The 23,306-nt window shown below is 37.7% G+C and overlaps 1 protein-coding gene across 4 annotated transcripts in view; it reads left to right on the top strand.

Annotated features, from left to right (window-relative positions):
• FAS (Fas cell surface death receptor) overlaps positions 1 to 23,306 on the top strand; it is a 102,045-nt gene that overhangs the window by 58,364 nt on the left and 20,375 nt on the right. For 2 of the 4 annotated variants that reach the window (XR_015155573.1, XR_015155574.1), the window contains exons 10-11: positions 18,790 to 18,917; positions 21,407 to 21,496. Coding sequence is in view for 1 of the 4 variants with exons in the window: in XM_086378461.1 (XP_086234587.1) it covers positions 7,651 to 7,687 (37 nt within the window). In the remaining 3 variants the exon portion in view is untranslated. Of the gene's footprint in view, positions 1 to 7,650; positions 7,765 to 18,789; positions 18,918 to 21,406; positions 21,497 to 23,306 lie in introns of those variants that run through there. The other 2 variants (XR_015155575.1, XM_086378461.1) reach the window with 1 other exon arrangement.

Raw genomic sequence — 23,306 nt, forward strand, 5'->3', positions numbered from 1 at the left:
CCTGTCCTCTGCATTGGCAGGCAGATTCTTATCCACTGAACCACCAGGGAAGTCCAGCTTCTGCTGTTTCTTGCAGGAGGCCATCCTTTCCTGCCCCATTTGAAATGTAATCATCTTGGCCATATGATTTGTCTAATGAAGCCTGAGTGGAAATGTATGAATCTTCCAAGTAGAAGCTTTAAGGGCCAAAGTGTAGTTACCTCATTTCCTTTTGACCCTTTGCTATGACATCACTAAGCTGCAGACTGAAGCTGCCCTCTCATTTTGGGTCCAGAGCAAAGATTATTTGGAGTAGAACTGCAGCTGACTCACAGTCGGCAAGTGATAGGAGCAAGAAATAAACTTTTGATGTTATTAAGTCTCTGAGATTTGGCGAGTTGATAGCTATTGTAATTAAACCTAGTCTAAGCTGATCCATATGTTTACTTACAAGGTATTTCAGTTATCAATTGTTGTTTACAATCCACCCAAAAACTAGTGGCTTAAAACGGCAATTATCATTTTGTTTGCTTACAAACCTGCAACTTAGGCAGAGCTGGCGTTGGGGAGAGTTGAAGCTAGCATCTTTCTGTTCCCTGAAGAATAAATTAGTGCAGCTCAGTGGCTGAGGGCTGGACCACAAGATCCCTCCCTCCCTCCCTCCTTTCCTCCTTCATGTGTCTGGTGGTTAAGGTTGGCTGCCATGTGGGATCTGAGCTGGACTGTAGTCAGAACACCAACATGCAGTTTTTTCATTCATCTTCCAGAGTAATCGCTGGCTCTCACCAGCAAGCAACCCAAAAGAAGTAAGCAGAAGCCCCATCATTTTTGAAACCTGGCCTTAGCAATCACAGAATCACTTCTACATCTATACTACACACCCCACATCTTAAACAAAACAAAACAAAACAAAAAGCAAAAAAAATTGTATTAGAGTTCTCCAGAGAAACAGAGCCTATACGGTGATCTATATGGTGAGAGAGAGAGAGTTTTAAGGGATTGGCTCACGCAGACGTGGGGCTGACAAGTTTGCAATCTGCGGTGCAGGGAGGCAGGAATCTACATTGCGGTTTTGAGTCTAAAGGTGGTCCAGAGAAGAATTCTTTCAGATTTAAATCACAAGTTGCAAATCCCCCAGGAGAAACATAGCTCTAACCATATGAGAGAGATTATGAGTTCTTTTTGTGATACAATGGTAACACTATCCATTCATGGACACTAGTGAAAAGTGGCTATTTCACCAAAAAACCTTCATAAGGCAAATGGGACAGAGGAGGTATACAAACTACATTCAATTTAAGATACTCCGATTACCCAATAAAAAAAAAAATCAAATCAATTTAATAGGAAAGGAAAAATTTTCTCAGAATGTAGAGGCAAAAATGTGATTTGAGAGTTAAAAGGAGAAGATGGCAAACATTTATCATTAAAATGACTTTAGAGTTGTGGTTAATACACTCAAACATTAAATAGATTTATAGATTTAATCTAATTAATTAATAAAACAACCTAGGAAAGGATTACAGAATGCCATCTAAGCATGTCATGAGACAAAGGTGAAAGAACTCAGAGGTCAAGATTTTAAATCTAATCTCATAAAATGAGTATTAATTTGGAATCTCCCACTGCCATCATAAAAACTCAAAAAGAACGTGTGTGTAGGGGATATGGGGGAGGGTATTAGTGCTTCTATCTAGGGCTCAAGAAGATTCAGCTTAGAATTATGTAGCTTCCGGTTCTTTATACTGGTACACAATTGCATTAAAGTTATCAGTTGTCAACCCAGAAACTGAAACTTGTTGCAAATTTTGATGTATTTAATAAGAAAATTGAATATAAAAATAATAAATGCAGTTAAATATTTATATAACTACATAATTTAAGCTTGTAAATAATTTGATATGTTTGAAATGAGGTCATCAAACATTAATCTAAGCCTCTCCTGGAAATAATAGTTCTTGTTTTATATAACATGTACTCAATTGGTAAATATACAAGATTGACAAAAGATATACAGACAAAGAAAATTAGATTTCTAAATTTTTGCTTTATAAATTAACTATTACAAATGGATTCAAGGTAACATCACACATTACTCAATTAAACTTTCTCAAGTTGGATAAATAGCTAAAGTGTAAGACTAGTAGTGTTAAGAAGATTCTCTTCTATTTCTACTTTATTCTCAATACTGAAAATGTGTTGCTGGCACCAAATTCTTCATTCCATTAATTGGTTGGAACTCCTTACCATTTTTTGAGTAAAATTTACAACAGTCCTAGAGGGTGGAAAGTGCTGATTCTCAAATAACGATATACCTTGTTTATTGTGCTTTGCTTATTTGTGTGTGGGTGTTTTTTTGTTTTGTTTTTTGTTTTTGTAAATTGAAGGTTTGTGGTAACCCTGCATTGTCAAATGATGGTTAGCATTTTTTAGAAATAAAGTTTTTTTAAAAATAAGGTATGTGAAAATGGTTTTTAGACATAATGCTATTACAAGCTTAACATAACTGAAGTTATGTTTATACTATATAAAGTATAGTATAAACGTAAGTTCTGTATGTACTGGGAAGCCAAAAAGTTCATGTGACTTGCTTTATTGCAACATCTGTTTTATCGTGGTGGTCTAGCACCGTATCTGCTATATCTCAGATGAGCTTGATAAAGGACTGAAATGGTATGGACCTAACAGAAGCAGAAGATATTAAGAAGAGATGGCAAGAATACACAGAAGAACTGTACAAAAAAGATCTTGACGACCCAGATAATCACGATGGTGTGATCACTGACCTAGAGCCAGACATCCCAGAATGTGAAGTCAAGTGGGCCTTAGAAAGCATCACTACGAACAAAGCTAGTGGAGGTGATGGAATTCCAGTTGAGCTATTCCAAATCCTGAAAGATGATGCTGTGAAAGTGCTGCACTCAATAGTCCAGCAAATTTGGAAAACTCAGCAGTGGCCACAGGACTGGAAAAGGCCAGTTTTCATTCCAATCCCAAAGAAAGGCAATGCCAAAGAATGCTCAAACTACCGCACAATTGCACTCATCTCACATGCTAGTAAAGTAATGCTCAAAATTCTCCAAGCCAGGCTTCAGCAATACATGAACCGTGAACTTCCTGATGTTCAAGCTGGTTTTAGAAAAGGCAGAGGAACCAGAGATCAAATTGCCAACATCCGCTGGATCATGGAAAAAGCAAGAGAGTTCCAGAAAAACATCTATTTCTGCTTTATTGACTATGCCAAAGCCTTTGACTGTGTGGATCACAATAAACTGTGGAAAATTCTGAAAGAGATGGGAATACCAGACCACCTGATCTGCCTCTTAAGAAATCTGTATGCAGGTCAGGAAGCAACAGTTAGAACTGGACATGGAACAACAGACTGGTTCCAAATAGGAAAAGGAGTACGTCAAGGCTGTATATTGTCACCCTGCTGTCACGTGTCACCCTGTCACGTGAGTCTGAGTGAACTCCGGGAGTTGGTGATGGACAGGGAGGCCTGGTGTGCTGCGATTCACGGGGTCACAAAGAGTCGGACACGACTGAGCGACTGATCTGATCTGAACTGATGCCTGTATCTCAGAGGTAGCTCAGGTAAGAGAAACAGAAACCTGTGATCTAGTGCCAGCTACTGAAAAACAAAAGAAAGGTCTCTAATTACTAAACTTGAATCTTTAGAATCAAGTTAAATAAGAGCTCTACCTAAAGATGAAAGGTGTTTGCTACTTCATATTCACCAGCAGAGGAACAATTCATCAAGTATCATGTAAAATCATGGAATACAGTATCACAAAAAGAAAATAATAATTCTCCAGAAGCCACACTTAAAGTTATGGAATATTGTGATATAACTGATAGAGAATTCAAAATGGCCACTATGAAGAAACTAATGAGCTACAAGAAAATTTACAGGCAGTTCAATGAACTCAGAAATAAAATTAATAAACAGATGGAATACTTTACCAAAGAGATTGAAACTCTAAAATACAACCAAATAGAAATTATGGAGCTAAAGTATTTAATAAATGAGACAAAGAAACATTGGAAAGTATTGGAAATAGAGCAGACCATAAGGAAGAAAGAATTAGTGAGCTGGAAGATAAAAATTTAGAAATGATACAAGTAGAAACAGCTAAAATCTAAACCAATGGGACTTTCCTGACAGTCCAATGGTTAAGACTTTGCCTTCTAATGCAGGGAGTGTAGGTTTGATTCCTGGTCAGGGAGTTAAGATCCCACATGCCTCATGGCCCAAAAAATCAGAACATAAACAACAGGATCAATATTGTAACAAAGTCAATCAGATCAGATCAGATCAGTCGCTCAGTCATGTCCGACTCTTTGCGACCCCATGAATCGCAGCACGCCAGGCCTCCCTGTCCATCACCATCTCCCGGAGTTCACTGAGACTCACGTCCATCGAGTCAGTGATGCCATCCAGCCATCTCATCCTCTGTCATCCCCTTCTCCTCCTGCCCCCAATCCCTCCCAGCATCAGAGTCTTTTCCAATGAGTCAACTCTTCGCATGAGGTGGCCAAAGTACTGGAGTTTCAGCTTTAGCATCATTCCTTCCAAAGAAATCCCAGTAAAGACTTTTAAAAAATGATCCACATTCAAAAAATCTAAAAAATTAGAAGCTAAAATATGAAGAAATTCTGTGAGGACTATCTGACTCTATAAGGAAGGGAAACATAAGGATAATGGGTATCCCAGAATGAAAAGAGGGGGAGAAGGAAGCAGAGAGTTTATTTAAAGAAACAGTAACTGAGAACTTTCCAAATTTGGGGGAGAAACATATACAAGTCTATGAAGCTAAGAGAACGTCCAATTACCTCAACACAAAAAAACTGTCTCCAAAACATTATAGTAAAATTATCAAAAGTTGATGACAAAGAAAGAATTTTGAAGGCAGACAGGGAAAAAAAACAGTAACCTACAAAGGAAACCACAATAGACAATCAGCAGATTTTCAGCAGAAACTCTACAAGGCCAGGAGACAATGGAACGACATACTTAAAATACTGAAAGACAATACTGAAAATTATCTTACATACTTAAAATATTTGACATACTTAGAATACTGAAACTGTCTGCCAAGAATACTCTATCCAGCAAAGTTATCATTCAGATATAAAGGAGAAATATCCTTTTTTTTTTTTTTTTGGCATCTGTCTTCTCATGCAAGGGAAACAAAAGCAAAAATAAGCAAATGGAATTACATCAAACTAAAAAGTTTCTGCATAGCTAAGGAAACTATCAATAAAGTTGAAGAGACAATCTACTGAATGGGAGAAGATATTTGCAGATTGTATATCCATTAGGGGATTAATATTCAAATATGGAAAGAATTCAAACAACTTAACAACAACAAACCCCCCCTAAACAACCCGACTAAAAAGGGACAGAAGATCAGAATAGACATTTCTGTAAAGAAGAAACACTGATGGGAAACAGGTACATGAAAAGATGGCTAAACATTGCTGTACTAGGGAACTGCAAATCAGAACTATAATTGGAATTATAAAGGCTATTATTAAAAAGGATAGAAATAACAAATGTTGGAGAGAATGTAGAGAAAAAGAACACTTATATACTGTTGCTGGGGTTGTAAGTTGGTGAAGTCACTGTGGAAAACAGTATGAAGATTCCTCAAAAAATTAAGAATAGAACTATCTTGTGATCCAGCCAATTAATATCCACCTCTGGGCATTTATCTGAAATGAACAAAAACACTAGTTCAAAACAATATAGGCACCTCTATGTTCATTGCAGCACTATTAACAATAACCAAGAGATGGAGACAGCCTAAGAGTCCAAGGAAAAAGAAGACAGAAGATGTGGTTGGTATACACACACACACACACACAATGGAATACTACTCATTCAAAGATATCATGAAAAAGATAAAATCTTGCCATTGGCAAAAACACGAATGGACCTTGAGAATATTATGCAAACTGAAATAAATCAGAGGGAGAAAGACAAAAAGCATGTGACTTCATTCACATGTGAACTATAAAACAAATAAATAATTTAACAAACAAAAACAAACACATAGAGAACAGAGCAGTGGTTGCCAGGGTGGAAGGGGAAAGGCAAAATTAGTAAAGGGAGTTGACTGTAAGGGGAGGAGTGGAAAATGTGTACAGAAGTTGAAATATCATGTTGTATACATGAAATTTACATTATGTTATAAACCAATGTAACCTCAATAAAAAGTAGGGGAAACCAAGTGTATTATCATCTTAATTTTTTGTAAATCTCTAAATCTGTTCTGGAAAACAAGGTTCAGTTAAAAAAATTCATTGTCTTTCAAATACAAAAGTTGCAAAAATGGAGACACTTCCATCAACTATTCTGATGGAAGTCCAGGTCCAACTAGACAGCGTGTGTGCTGCGGTTTGAGAGTGACTGGCAGGCTACAGTCCGTGGGGTCTCAAGAGCCAGACACGACTTAGCGACTAAACAAAACCCCAGGAAGGCTATGCCCCTAAACTATTAGGAAATGAGCCAGTCATTTCATTTCTTGAATTCATAAAGACTTTTCTGAGCTAGAGATGTTAAATGCATTATGTGTTTGGAAGCCTTGGAAGGATGTGTAGAGAAGAGGAATAGTAAAAAATATGGAATTATACCATTTCTTCTTTTTGTTTTCTGGGTGGTACATTTGACTTCTATCGCAATTTGATTCTGTTAAACTTAAGTTAGAGATTTGCCTTCCTTTTTATATTAAAACAGTTTTGTAACTGTCATCCCAAGCTAATCTTTCTCACTTTCCTCCTACTTGCTGTGTTGGATATAAGTTATCCTGGGGTTTGCCTCATTTGTTGATGATGGATGTTAGATTGTAGCTGTGAGCTATATTCCTAATGCCAAGAATTTGGGAATATTATAATTGGGTAAAAAGTTTGTTTCTATTTTGAAAAATTTAAATATAATCTAATAGGATATATATGGTACATGATACAATAGAGACATTCATGTACTCACAACCAAAGTGTAACAAATATCAGCAGTTGTCATAAATGTTTCAAATATTTTAATAAAAGAAAAAAAGCTTTAAAATATATGCCCTGGAAAAAAACTAAATATACACACAATTTCCATTCTAAGAATTCATTATTGTACTTTGAATCCAGTAGAAAGTTAAGAAGGACGGCCTTGGCAAAAGAACAATAAAAAGTATAGCACAAAGCTTTGAGAAATAGGAAATTAATAGAAATCTGTACTCTTAGGAGGAAGCAGAAAACATCACATGTGTTTCCTCCTATAGTGTCAGTAAGTACTTTACTTCAAAAAGGATACAGAAGAGGGAAAAAAAGGATACAGAAAGACTAAAACACAACCTTGAGTCTATCTTTCCTGGAAAAATGCAATCTTATACACATACACACACACAAACATGCTAATTTGCCTCCAGGTTTTTCTTTCTGGAATTTCCAAAGTCATTTAGAGGTCAAATTTACTTAGGTTCTAATTTTTTTGCCTCTTACTGTCTAAATAGCCGTCACCGTATCATTTATTGTTATAGCCCTTGACTTAGAGAGTTGAGTGATCCATTACATAACCTAGTACATTAGTTTACATTACATAACCTAATACATTACATTACATAGTGCTGTTAGTTCTTATCACTAATTGTTTTATAACTTTATATCTTGTCTCCCCAGCTGGGCTGTAAATTCTTTCATAAAAGATTGGTGCTGATTTTGAAGTCCCAGAGCTTAGTGACTGAAAGAGTTGTGCATCTTGTAAGTCTTCAATAAACACAGGTTGAACTAGCATTTTTATTGCATTTAATTAGTGTTTTTTTGCATTTTTGTAAGTGTCCTCTATTCTTGATACCATCACTAAATCCCGTTAACATTTAAAAGCCCAGCTCAAGTCCATATTTCTCCAAGAAGCCTTTTCAGGTGTTCCAAATGACATTTTTAATCCACATAGTTCTTATAGGCTTATAACTCTTATGTTTTAGTTTGTATGGTACATTGTACTTACATTTAAGTTATGCTGTAACTTACATTTACATATTTGGTAACCATGCTATGGGCAATTTGACCAGAGATCACAGCAAGTGTGCATCCTGAAGTCAGAGGCCATCCACTGACTGGTTATAGGACTTAATCAAAGAGGTTATATGATGCCATGCATGGAGGATGCTCCATAAACATTTGTGGAATAACTTTAATAATTCAAACCCTCCAACTCTCAGTTTTTTCATCTATTAAACACGTGCAACTGGATCTAACCTGGAGAAATTATTGTAAGAATTAAATGAGATAATGTGCTAAATGTAACCATATATTAAATAGAAAATATTTATTTCAGGACATATCATTGGCATTTGCCTGTCTTTTAGTTTTCCATAGACTTAGTGAGTTTTCTTTACATTTTTTCTTTTCCTTTGAAGGATAATGAACCCACTTCACCTTTCATGCCTTCACTCACTGTACACCACTTATTTCATTCACAGCACTTATTGCGATGTATATTTTTTAGCGTGCCCATCACCTTATGGTCAGTATATTTCTCTAGACATCCACACTTCTGATAAACCCTGTGTATTGTTCACCTCCATGATCTATCGCTTTACACCGAGCCTGACAACCCATGTGAATCTTTTTCTGTGGGTTATGGAGTCTGAGCTACATAGCACAGGCGACACCTTGTCACTTGCGTGGGTCACCTTCAGGACAAAAAGAAACAATCTCCCTCCCACTCAGCCCCTAATAATGAGATAAGAAGGATAAATTATCCTTTCCTCTGAGGGGTGTTGGAGACACACTGGCAGAAATAGGTGGGAAATTCCTCCCCCGTGCTGGGAAGCTCATTGGCCCCTGAGCAATGTCTATTAACTCCTTCAGGACAAAAAGACTCATTTCCTAAGGACCTTCTTAAGCAGGGATTTCTAATATTTGAGTGCATAAAAATATTTGAGTGCATAAAAAATCACCAAAGGAGTTTGTTAAAAATGCTGCTGGTAAACTAATTTGTTAGGGGGTAGTGCTCAGGAATCTGCATGTATTCGTCACAACTCTCCTCCCCGTTATACTGATGCAGGTGGTTCTCTGCCCCCAATTCAGGAAGGATTGTTAGGCTACCAAAAATTCTCTTCTCCAGATTGGTCAGAATCTTCCTTGGCAGGGCCAGGTTAGTCCAAAAGCCTTATATAATACTTATTGGGTTGGTAGGATGATACCTTTATGGCTCAGTTGGTTGCTGTGCAACAAAGCAATCATTGGAGTTAGTCACTTAGATCCTCAGTAGTTTAAAAGATGAACTCAAGACCCAGAAATTCTGCCCAGTTCCAGATGATGCACTTTTATTAGGGTTATGTCTGGAAAAGGATAAAGTTGGGGAAGCATTTAAAAACCATGACATATGCTAAGTGGCTAAAAGACCCAAGGACTCTGAAGGCATTGGGATAGGAGCTATCTTCAGATAGCTGTAGCACGGCCATCATAATCGGGGGTGAGAAGCAATTACTGTGTGTGGCCCCAGAAGGCAAAACATATTTCTCCCTGCAGATTGTATCCTGATCTACATCCCATCCTTCAGTGCATTCAATGCCATGGTTTGTCTCACATGTATCCCTGGGATCATGATGACATCAATGTACAGCAACAATTAAATTTCAGTAATGATCAAAATTTGATTAAATCGTTGAAGCTGAGAACAATACTTTAGTCTGTAGTCACTGGAAATAGTCCTAGTACTTTCCTCATCCTATATCCATGTCTTTGCTCGCTCAATTTCCACTCTCTAGGGTGTTTTACTTCTCTGCCTGGTGACCTCATATTTATTATTAAAGTTAGACAATGCCTCTAAGAATTCCTCCTTGATTTCCAGGCAGAGCAAATTCTCCATGGGGCTCCTGTGATTTCGCATGTCTTATGAGTGAGGTATGAAGTGTCCATTTGTTTCTGGCTGTCTTTTTAAGGGTGTTTATACAGCCAGCAGTCTTAGAAGATAGATGGTGTCTCTCTCTCTGAAGAGGAAAGAGTAGTACTTTCATACTGTATAGAATCAAAGATTCAGGTTCCCTAAACTCAAGGCAACCTCAGCTATGACACAAACATCCAGACGGATCTCTCCTTTGTGGGAATTGCTGGGCAAGAGAAGTGACGCAAACATGAAGTCCATGTTTGTGTCATGAGTAACAGAATTCTTTGTCTTCGATCCAGAAGTATGATTGATGTCTTCTCTCAGATTCCATGAAATTGTGTTAGGCTAATGTGTTAGCTTGCAAGGAGGGTAAAAGCTCTGCTCCATCACAGTTCTCCATAAGTGGCCTTCCTGTTAACTGCTTTTATCATAGTATTATTCATATCCAGTGTTAAAATAATCAGTTTATATGAGGAAGGTTTCACTGGAAGAAAGTGACTGTTTTTGTGTTTCTGCTTGTATGTGTACCTCACATGATTCAGTGAAGGTTTACAAATAAGACAATTACCATTAGAAGAATTTTGTTGCCTCAACTGAACTGAAGATTCAGTACATTGAATTGAATTCAGTTATTATTATTTGCCATCCATCCCACTAAACACACTTGTTGAAAGTAAGAAAGATTTCTGAGAATAGAGAAGAACAGTAGAGGTGAAAGTAAAGGAAAAACTATGAAAAAACTAGGAGCAATTTAAGGACACGTATTTACAGATGGGAGAAAGATCCTGCAGGGGATGAGAAATGGGTGGGCTCAAGGGAACATTATTTAAGCCCACCCATCCAAGGTGCCAACCAGGAACTCTCTGGTAATTTTTTCAACTGATTTTACCTCCACCTGTTTCCTAATGGTCATTCCTAATGCCTTCCCTAATCTAGCATCCTAAGCACTGAGAATATAGACTCAGAATCAGAAATATACTTTTCCCAACACACACATTCCTAATTAGTATTGATAAACTATTCTAGCATCTTTTCTTCTAAACCATGAATCTGTTTCTCCACCTAGTTCTCCAGTTATCCATTACCAGTCAAGAGGAGTTGATACATGTGATACAGTTCATATATGCCACTGCAGACAAATCCCCCAGGAATTATTTTTTAAAATAGGATACAGATAAAAGATAAATCCCTCCCAAAAGAGTAACCCTGAATAAATGACAAGGCTCGTCATTCTAGCCCTGAAGAAGGACAATCAGAAAAGTAGCTTTTAGGATCAAGAAGCAATCTCCTGCAGAGATGAGCACCAGACTCTACACAGAACCAGACCCAGTTGACCACAGCAGGCCTACAGCCCTGTGGCTCTCCCACCTCCTTTGCCCTTCCTACTGCAAAGTAAGTAGGGAGAAAAGTGCCTATAATATGAGAAACACACCAGAGGAATGTCTTCTAAATTCCATCTGGGGCACTGTCTTCTCCACATCTGGAGCTTCTGAGGCATTGCGAAAATGTGTTGGATATCTCTGAGGAAATTTACCAAATGTGGTTTACCATGTGATTTAGTGAAGACAGGAGATGGGGGGGAGTTGGGCTGTCTGCCAGATGTCCTCCGTGGCCTCGCATGTCACGTGTTCTTGCCCATCAGCACCACGGCCTTCCCATGGAGGAGTATGTGGTTTGGCTCCATCTGCTTAGAGCCCACATTTTCTGCTCCCACAATGAAGTATTTTGGATAATCATCCAATAATGAGATGATCAAAAGGAAGCAGTTGAATTCCTAGGTCATGCTGTCTTCCCTGGATGACTTGGTGGTGCAGCCAAAGATTGTCATGTAGTGTTTAAAGATGACTTCATTCTCATGAGGACACCTGGCAAGAAGGGCCCCCCAAATTTCACAGAATCCTGATAGTCAAGCATAAAACCAAATATTTATTTACAAGAATTTTTGTTCCAGTATGATTCAGAATAGAAAAAGAATCTAAAGAAACTTGAAATTAACAATGATAAGCGTTCTGTTAAATAGTTTATTTGATGCCAATATGTTGGAACAGTAATACTTAAGTATTTTTAAAATCATGTTTAAATAGAAACTTATACAAGTGAGAAAATATCTTTGAAATACTTTAGGAGATAAGTGAAAAAGTGAAAGTGAAAGTCACTCCGTTGTGTCTGACTCTTTGCGACCCCATGGACTATACAGTCCATGGACTTCTCCAGGCCAGAATACAGGAGTGGATAGCCCTTCCCTTCTCCAGGGCATCTTCCCAACCCAGGGATTGAACCCGAGTCTTTCACATTGCAGGCAGATTCTTTACCAGCTGAGTCACAAAGGAAGCCGCAAGGAGATAAAGGAAGACAAAAAAGACTGTATATAGTACAATCCTCATTTTATGGCATATATGGAAGATACTTACGCAAAGATATTCATGGTGATTTTCCCAGAAGGTAGAAATAGCGATGGCACCCCACTCCAGGACTCTTGCCTGGAAAATCCCATGGACGGAGGAGCCTGGTGGGCTTCAGTCCATGGGGTCGCTGGGAGTCAGATGCGACTGGGTGACTTCACTTTCACTTTTCACTTTCATGCATTGGAGAAGGAAATGGCAACCCACTCCAGTGGTCTTGCCTGGAGAATCCCAGGGACAGGGGAGCCTGGTGAGCTGCCGTCTATGGGGTCTCATAGAGTCAGACACGACTGAAGCGACTTAGCAGTAGCAGCAGAAGCAGAAATAGTGAATGAATTATTTATTTTCTCTTTTTTTTGTAGTTGAATTATTTTTGTACTTTGACTAATCATTATGCATGTAATCAGAAAAGATACATATTAATAACAAAATGATAAATAAAAAGCAAAATCTCTGAGAAGGATGGTGTGCTCTTTTTGAGAAATGTTAAATAAGTTTGAGAGAAAGCTGAAAGCCTAATAAAATAGGTATTGAAATCATGTTAATGGATAAAACAACTTAATATTGTAAAAACATCACTTCTTCCCAAGGTGATCTATAAATTTAGACAAATTCAATCAAATTCCAAACAAGTTTGTGTGTACATATGTATTGTTGTTCAGTCGCTAAGTCATGTCCAACTCTTTGCAACCCCATAGACTGCAGCATGCCAGGCTTCCATGTCCTTCACTAGCTCCCAGAGTTTGCTCAACCATGTAGAAATTAAGTGAAAGTGAAAGTCGCTCAGTCATGTTTTACTCTTTGAGACACCATGGACTATACAGTCCATGTAATTCTCCAGGCCAGAATACTAGAGTATGTAGCCATTCCCTTCTCTAGGGGATCTTCCCAACCCAGGCATCAAACCCAGGTCTCCCACACTGCAGGCAGATTCTTTACCTGCTGAGCCACCAAGGAAGCTGCCTATTATTTATATGAGAAATGAAAAGATCCAAGAATAACAAAGTCAATGCTGCAGAAGAAACATAAATCTGAAAGTCTTAAAGTATTAGATACAAAGGCTTGTTATAGAGTAGTTAATCAGTTTCAGTGGGGGAATGGTGCAAGAACAGACAAATAGACCAATGGAACAGAAAGAAGAGTCCAGAAACAAACCACATACAGTCACTTGATTACTCAGTGCAGTGGGGAAAAATTGGTCTTAATAAATGACGCTATGTCAAATGGATATCCATATGAAAAAATTTTTTTCACCTCTACTTCTCAGTATAAACAAAATTAATTCCAGATGGACAGATTTTATGACAGATGAAATAATAAAGTTTCAAGCCTGAAGTACAGAAGAATGTCTTTATGACTTGGCAAAGATTTCCTAAATAAAATACATTAGAAAGCACTAACCATAAGAAACAAATACATTGGATTATATTATAGTTTAATATATCAATTCATCAAAAGACATCACTAGTGAAAAGATGAGCTTCAGAATGGGAGAAGATATCTGCAAAACTGGTATCACAATAAGGTTCATATACAGAATACATGTATTTTTAAAACTTATAGGAAGGAAAAACATCAAGTCGTACAATAGGAAAAAACAGACAAAAGACATGAAAAAGACTCATCAAGAAACAAAGGGAGAAAAATCAAATCAATAAAATTAGAAATGAAAATGGAGAGATCACAACAGACAACACAGAAATACAAAGGATCATAAGAGACTACTATCAACAATTATATGCCAATAAAATGGACAACGTGGAAGAAATGGAAAAATTCTTAGAAAAGTACAACTTTCCAAAACTGGACCAGGAAGAAATAGAAAATCTTAACAGACCCATCACAAGCACGGAAATTGAAACTGTAATCAAAAATCTTCCAGCAAACAAAAGCCCAGGTCCAGACGGCTTCACAGCTGAATCCTACCAAAAATTTAGAGAAGAACTAACACCTATCCTGCTCAAACTCTTCCAGAAAATTGCAGAGGAAGGTAAACTTCCAAACTCATTCTATGAGGCCACCATCACCCCAATACCAAAACCTGACAAAGATCCCACAAAAAAAAGAAAACTATAGGCCAATATCACTGATGAACATAGATGCAAAAATCCTTAACAAAATTCTAGCAATCAGAATCCAACAACACATTAAAAAGATCATACACCATGACCAAGTGGGCTTTATCCCAGGGATGCAAGGATTCTTCAATATCCACAAATCAATCAATGTAATACACCACATTAACAAATTGAAAAATAAAAACCATATGATTATCTCAATAGATGCAGAGAAAGCCTTTGACAAAATTCAACAGCCATTTATGATAAAAACTCTCCAGAAAGCAGGAATAGAAGGAACATACCTCAACATAATAAAAGCTATATATGACAAACCCACAGCAAACATTATCCTCAATGGTGAAAAATTGAAAGCATTTCCTCTAAAGTCAGGAACAAGACAAGGGTGCCCACTTTCACCATTACTATTCAACATAGTTTTGAAAGTTTTGGCCACAGCAATCAGAGCAGAAAAAGAAATAAAAGGAATCCAAATGGGAAAAGAAGAAGTAAAACTCTCACTATTTGCAGATGACATGATCCTCTACATAGAAAACCCTAAAGACTCCACCAGAAAATTACTAGAACTAATCAATGATTATAGTAAAGTTGCAGGATATAAAATCAACACACAGAAATCCCTTGCATTCCTATACACTAATAATGAGAAAACAGAAAGAGAAATTAAGGAAACAATTCCATTCACCATTGCAACAGAGAGAATAAAATACTTAGGAATATATCTACCTAAAGAAACTAAAGACCTATATATAGAAAACTATAAAACACTGGTGAAAGAAATCAAAGAGGACACTAATAGATGGAGAAATATACCATGTTCATGGATTGGAAGAATCAATATAGTGAAAATGAGTATACTACCCAAAGCAATTTATAGATTCAATGCAATCCCTATCAAGCTTCCAACGGTATTCTTCACAGAGCTAGAACAAATAATTTCACAATTTGTATGGAAATACAAAAAACCTCGAATAGCCAAAGCTATCTTGAGAAAGAAGAATGGAACTGGAGGAATCAACCTACCTGACTTCAGGCTCTACTACAAAGCCACAGATATCAAGACAGTATGGTACTGGCACAAAGACAGAAATATTGATCAATGGAACAAAATAGAAAGCCCAGAGATAAATCCACGCACATATGGACACCTTATCTTTGACAAAGGAGGCAAGAATATACAATGGATTAAAGGCAATCTCTTTAACAAGTGGTGCTGGGAAATCTGGTCAACCACTTGTAAAAGAATGAAACTAGAACACTTTCTAACACCATACACAAAAATAAACTCAAAATGGATTAAAGATCTAAACATAAGATCAGAAACTATAAAATTCCTAGAGGAGAACATAGGCAAAACACTCTCTGACATACATCACAGCAGGATCCTCTATGACCCACCTCCCAGAATATTGGAAATAAAAGCAAAAATAAACAAATGGGACCTAATTAACCTTAAAAGCTTCTGCACATCAAAGGAAACTATTAGCAAGGTGAAAAGGCAGCTTTCAGAATGGGAGAAAATAATAGCAAATTAAGCAACTGACAAACAACTAATCTCAAAAATATACAAGCAACTCCTAGAGCTCAACTCCAGAAAAATAAATGACCCAATCAAAAACTGGGCCAAAGAACTAAATAGACATTTCTCCAAAGAAGACATACAGATGGCTAACAAACACATGAAAAGATGCTCAACATCACTCATTATCAGAGAAATGCAAATCAAAACCACTATGAGGTACCATTTCATGCCAGTCAGAATGACTGCGATCCAAAAGTCTATATAAGCAATAAATGCTGGAGAGGGTGTGGAGAAAAGGGAACCCTCTTACACTGTTGGTGGGAATGCAAACTAGTACAGCCACTATGGAGAACAGTGTGGAGATTCCTTAAAAAACTGGAAATAGAACTGCCTTATGATCTAGCAATCCCACTGCTGGGCATACACACTGAGGAAACCAGAAGGGAAAGAACCACGTGTACCCCAATGTTCATCGCAGCACTGTTTACAATAGCCAGGACATGGAAGCAACCTAGGTGTCCATCAGCAGATGAATGGATATGAAAGCTGTGGTACATATACACAATGGAGTATTACTCAGCCATTAAAAAGAATACATTTGAATCAGTTCTAATGAGGTGGATGAAACTGGAGCCTATTATACAGAGTGAAGTAAGCCAGAAAGAAAAACACCAATACAGTATACTAACACATATATATGGAATTTAGAAAGATGGTAACAATAACCCTGTGTACGAGACAGCAAAAGAGACACTGATGTATAGAACAGTCTTATGGACTCTGTTGCAGAGGGAGAGGGTGGGAAGATTTGGGAGAAAGGCATTGAAACATGTATAATATCATGTATGAAACGAGTTGCCAGTCCAGGTTCAATGTACGATACTGGATGCTTGGAGCTAGTGCACTGGGACGACCCAGAGGGATGGTATGAGGAGGGAGGAGGGAGGAGAGTTCAGGATGGGGAACACATGTATACCTGTGACGGATTCATTTTGATATTTGGCAAAACTAACACAATTTGTAAAGTTTAAAAATAAAATAAAATTTAAAATAAAAAAAAAGAAAATACAAAAAAAAAAAAAAGACATGAAAAAATGCTTCTCAAAAAGAAATATTCAAATGGCCAATCAACATAAGAAAAGGTGCTCACCTTTACAGATTATTCACAATTACATGAATAGCTAAAATGAAAAAGACAAGGAGAACAATAGCTCAAATATACATTGAGTAGAATGAATATATAAATTATGGTGTTTTCATACAATATCAGTAAAACAAAACATTATTGCTACATGCAACAATGTGTGATTTTCACAAATATAATACTGAATCAAAAAAGCCAGTAAATACTGCATGATTCCATATATATATAATTAGAAAACAAGAAAAATCACCTATGTATTATATAAGGATAGTGGTCAGCCTTAGAAGGATAATGCCTAGAAAGGCCGTGAAGATGTTGGCAATGTTTTATTTTTTAACTTGGATGCTGATTACCTGGTTTGTTCACTTATTTAAAAAATCCTTAAGCTGCATACTTGTATATGTTATACTTTCATGTATACTGTTAGAAAAATTGCTGAAGAAACCATTTTTATGTTGTAATTAAGTTATATAGTGGAAGATATTAGAATATGATTTTTAAGAAAAAAGATTAAAAATAACCGACCTGGCCTCAAGTTTCTATGTGTGCTGAAGTGTTAAAACCTAGGCGGGACACAAGTTCCAAACATGTTTTCCTCTTTGAGTTTCCTGAGCTCTGACTTGGTTCTTCCAGTAAATTCTTGACTTGGTTGCTATCTGATCTTTGTGATACAGTTCTCAGCTTCCTGCCTGCCTCCAGCTTGGCTCAGCCCCATATGTGACCCCAGGTCCTCACGCCATGGACTGGATTTATTTATGTCCTATCTATAACTCCATCTCCTTGATTTTTACCACTCTGTCAGCAGTCTCTGATAAGCTTTTAATCTAAATTTATCACTATTCAGAAGAACACTGATAGGAAAAATAAAAATAATAAAGATTTATTTTACAGAAAACAGTAGTTCTCTCTCTGGGTTCTAGCTTTTGTAAAGCTATGAGAAATGAAAAGCATAGAATCTTTATCACAGAAAAAAGACACTAGGGCAAGAGTTGTAAAATCAAATACTCAAATGGGCCAGGCAAATTAAAAATGATACATTTCTGTAAATGAATTTATTTTCCTATTAAAAGAAAAACACATACTTATTTCCATTTTTTCTAAAATTATACAGCTCTTAGTCTAAACTTGTGGTACAGGGAAATACATATTTACCATATATTTGAAGAGTTGCTGCTGCTGCTAAGTCGCTTCAGTTGTGTCCGACTCTGTGCAACCCCATAGATGGCAGCCCACTAGGCTCCCCCGTCCCTGGGATTCTTCAGGCAAGAACACTGGAGTGGGTTACCATTTCCTTCTCCAATGCATGAAAGTGAAAAGTGAAAGTGAAGTCGCTCAGTCGTGACCGACTCCTAGCGACCCCAGGGACTGCAGCCTACCAGGCTCCTCCATCCATGGGATTTTCCAGGCAAGAGTACTGGAGTGGGGTGCCGTTGCCTTCTCCGATTTGAAGAATAACAGCAAATAAAATCATTAACGGCATCTCCTCTTAGGGCAGACATGAATAGGGGTAAAGTGTAGGGCTCATGACTTGCTGAAACAGGTAGCTGGTATTCTGATCCACCATATGATGCTGTGGGAAAAATATAGATCTACTGCAAGCAGTTAGAATCTATATTTTTGGGTAAAATCCCCAACTCCTAAATTTTAATTAAAAACCTTAAAAGACTCTGAAAGTCAAATAAAAAATGTTTGGGTGTGGATTTGGCCAATGAACTGTTAGTTTATAACCCCTGTTATGGGCTAGTTGCATATTCATTAAATTCATCCTTTTATTAAAGAAATTTCAGAGGAATATCCAAGATGACAATAACCAGACATGCTGGTGCAGCATACAAGTTTTGGAACAAACGTGGAAGGGTCAATTCAAGCACTAGTTCTCAGATCCAAAGATGGAAACAAAGTTTAGGTAAGTAAGCCAATTCATTCATTCACTCCATGAGCAGTTATTGGGTAGCTGCTCCCCAGATGTGCTTCAGTTTGGCTCAATTAGAATTATGTAATTATTCTGAAGTAAACAACCAAATATAAGCAAGTGCACAAACCAGGAAAACTTTTGGTCAAATGACAGGCCAGGATTTAAAATTCAGAAACCTTGACCCCTCTTTGGGAAAGCTTTTTGGGATCAGCTTTTATGGTAGTTACTTAGGGGTTAGTCCTGGAGGCTAGAGGGAAATTAAAAGCCTCTTGAAGGCTGACCTTTCAAACCAAAGTCTAGCCATTGCTCAATTCACATTCAAGATAGAGAAACAGAAGATAGAGAAAAAGTTCACCAGACACACACAGTGAAATAAATTCATGCAGAATAATATTTCGAAGTGGACATGCAGTTAGAGCTAAGATTGCAAGAGCTAAGGAGAGATACAAGGACAAAGTGACAAATAACTAACTCATTCCATGTCCTGCTGCTATTCCATGTCCCAGTTTTTGTTTTCAAGAAAAGGCACAAAGAATAAAATGTCTGTCATCCCAGTAGCTTTTTTTCCTCCTTTCTGTAATAGGAAGAGAGTTGAGGTCATTATTCTTTTTTATCTTTCTTTTTTTTTTAATGTTACTGTCTCCAGGGTCTAGTTTTTCCTTACATATACAGGCCAGTCTAATAAATATTTTGCTTCTCACAATACCACCCAGGGACTCAAACATTAATTATTTCAAATGACAGCAATTACTCTTTTATGTAGCATCAGTTCTCCAAGCTACTTAGGGACTTCCCAAAGATGTTGCAGCTGCCAATTCAAACCAGATTGAATGCAGAGCCGAAGTAAATTCTTTCCTGGAACCAAAGGGCGTCTTTCTGAACTTTGTTTACAGAATTTAATTTCTTCTCTCTTCAGTTCCAACAGAACTTGTGACAAAGAAATATGAAAACATTCTTTAGCAATTCCGAGGTCAAGACCATAGGACAAAAAGGGGCCCTGTGGTTTGTTCCTTTTTATCAACACTTGGTGCAGAAGAAAAAGGATTGTTAAATTCCCCCGTATTGAGGTAGTCAAAATCATGTCTGATTCAGAAAAAAAACAAACAAAAAAAACTTGGATAGGATTTTGTTTACCTAGACCTCGCCCTCAATAGAAAGGAATGGAAATGCTTGGCAAGCTCTGTCCACCCATGTTCCATCTCTGTACCCACTTCTTCTAGCCTGCTACTACTGCTAAGTCACTTCAGTCGTGTCTGACTCTGTGCAACCCCATAGACAGCAGCCCACCAGGCTCCCCCGTCCCTGGGATTCTCCAGGCAAGAACACTGGAGTGGGTTGCCATTTCCTTCTCCAATGCATGAAAGTGAAAAGTGAAAGTGAAGTCACTCAGTCTTGTCCGACTCTTAGTGACCACGTGGACTGCAACCTACTAGGTTCCTCCGTCCATGGGATTTTCCCAGCAAGAGTACTGGAGTGGGGTGCCATTGCCTTCTCCATCTTCTAGCCTAACATCTGTTTATTCATCGGCATAGGATGGCGCCTTTGTCAGCATAGCAAAAGACTTCCTGTCTCCTGGATCTCTCAGCAGTGACAGTCTCTAAAATATCATCTCTGAGGATCACTAGTATGACAGAAAAGGCTTAGATTTGGAGTCGGAATTCTTGCTGAACAAGACAATTTCAATAGCCTCAGTTTTCTTATCTGTATCATGAGAATAAAGACCCAAAACCATTATCTATAGCTACAATCAAAATTAGATGAAGAATATGAAATATCCAAAATGGTACCTTAGGCAAAGCAAGTTGAATCTGAATTCCTAAGAGAAATGCATCTTGAACATTAATCACAGTGTTATATGTTATTCACAAAATTGTAGAATAGTCAACTTGAATTATTTCTCAATATGTGTCTCTTTTATTGGTTTGAAAAAGCCTGAATACTCTAGAATTTTAATAAATTCAGCACATATTATTTTTTCAGAAGAGACTCAGGCTGCAAGTTATGCTGCTAGGAACACTAGCATGCCTGCATGCATACTACATTGCTTCTGTCGTGTCCGACTCTTTGAGAACTTGCGGACCCTGAGCCCCACCAGGTTCCTCTGTCCATGGGATTCTCCAGTCAAGAATACTGGAATGGATTGCCATGCCCTCCTCCAGGGGATTTTCCTGACCCAGGGATCAAACCCACATCTTTTACATCTCTTGCACTGTGTTCTTTACCACTAGAACCATCTGGGAAGCCTGAATACTAGTATACAACAACTCAAACACATTCCCTCACGCCCCCATGGACACATAAAAGTTTAATTCCAAGTTAAACTATCTAGAAAATTAATATGAAGGTCAAAATGGGACAGTTTTTCTAGTTGAAAACCCTGTTTATTTATTCTTTAATCCAAACATTTTTACAAATCTGAAAAAGAGGTTGATTACATTTTAAATATTCACTTCTGCCTATTTGGTTCTGTTTGGTTAAAGGGTGATGGGATTTGGCCAGGCTTTCTTCCCAAAATCAAGAGTCATTCTCTGAGGAAGAGTAGACTCACTCACTGTCTTGAAACACTGATGGTATGTACTATTCACTAGACTATGCGGGGAAACTGCATGCCTATAACTTTTTTAAAAAAATCTTTTACTAACATATAACATACCTACAGAAAAGTGTGCACATCATAAGAGTATGAAAGTGAAAGTGAAGTTGCTCAGTCGTGTCCTACTCTTTGCAACCCCGTGGACTGTAGCTTACCAGGCTCCTCTGTCCATGGGATTTTCCAGGCAATAGTCCTGGAGTGGATTGCCATTTCCTTCTCCAGGGGAATCTTCCCAACCCAGGGATGGCCCGGGTCTCCTGCATTGTAGACAGACGCTTTACCGTCTGAGCCACCAGGGAAGTCTTTTAAGAGTAAGGCTCAACAGAATTTTAATAAACTGATTACATCCATGTAACTAGCACCCCCCCTAAAAAAAAAAAACAAAAAAAACAGAACACCACCAGGAACTCAGAAATCTCCTGACGCCCCTCCCCATCTCTGCCCATCCAGGGGATAAGCTTAAAGCACTCAGAGGTTTTACCAGTTTGCATACATTACATAAAGTGACTCATACAGTATGTATGGCTTTTTGGTCTGGCTTCTTTTACTCAACAGTATATTTGTGAGACTGATTCATATTTTTGCACCTATCTGTATATCAGTGTAGCATCCCATTGTGTGACTGTATCACAGTTGGTTTGCCTACTGTGCTGATGCATATTTATCTTTTTTATCCTTCCAGCTTTGGGCTTTTACAATTAGTGCTGTAAAAAGTATTCTGGTGCTGGCCTTTTGATAAGCATGTGTATGCATTTCTGTTGGTTACATACCTAGAAGTGGTATTTGAAAATTTAAAAATAAGCCTATCTTTATCTTTGGTAGATAATGCCAAACAGCCATCTAAAAATGGCTGTGCCAAAATCTATTCTTGTGAACAATATATGAGAATTCTGATTGACCCACATCCTTGTCAACACTTGCTATTGTCAGCCTTTTTGGTAGTAGGCATTCTTCTGAGTGTATAGTTATTATATGGAAATCATGTGTGCATGTGTATGTATATACTCAGTCATGTCCAACTCTTTGTGACCCCATGGACTGTAGCCTGCCAGGCTCCTCTGTCCATGGGATTTCCCAGGCAAGAACACTGAAGTGTTTTGCCATGACCTCTTCCAAGAAGAAGTCTAGTTGTAGAAGTAATTTCTAGGATCAAGAATCACACACCCACAGAGAAGAGCTGCCTACATAATCTTCACAAAGTAAAGACGCATTTGACCACAGTACAGCTGTGAGCTATTGGTCATAGCTTTCAGTTTTTGAAACCAAGTCTCAGATGTATTGAAGCCACAAATAAGCTGGTTATCTTTCCATAGAGTAGTACTCTTCCTGTCCAGAAGTGGCATACCTAATGATTGCTAACAACTTTGTAAATAGACGCTGGCCATTCTCAAAGGCAATGAAAAAGAGTGAGTGGATGGATCACCACAAAGCCTTCAGGGAGATCAGAAAAAAACTTTATGGGCTTTTGCAATGGTACCTCTATAAATTTATCATTACTTGATATAAGAATTCCTTTTATTTTATTGAGGTACTTGTTAAGCATAGAGTCTGGAACCAAGCTGCCAGGATCTGACTCCTGATTCTCCTATTTACTAGCTGTCTTACCTTGCCCAAGTTTTTTAGTCTCCCCAGTTTCCTCATATGTAAAGTGTGGAAAATAATAGTATATGGTAAGAGTTGTCACGAAGGTTACATGTGAGTTCAATGAGCTATATGAAGTGCTAGAATACTGCTTAGCACATGGTAGGCATTATACAAATATTTGCCTCTATTTCATAATGTTATGT

Source organism: Bos grunniens, chromosome 26 (genome assembly GCF_055505025.1).
Source record: "Bos grunniens cultivar Pamir isolate PY7600 chromosome 26, Bosgru_T2T1.0, whole genome shotgun sequence".
Lineage (NCBI taxonomy): Eukaryota > Metazoa > Chordata > Mammalia > Artiodactyla > Bovidae > Bos > Bos grunniens.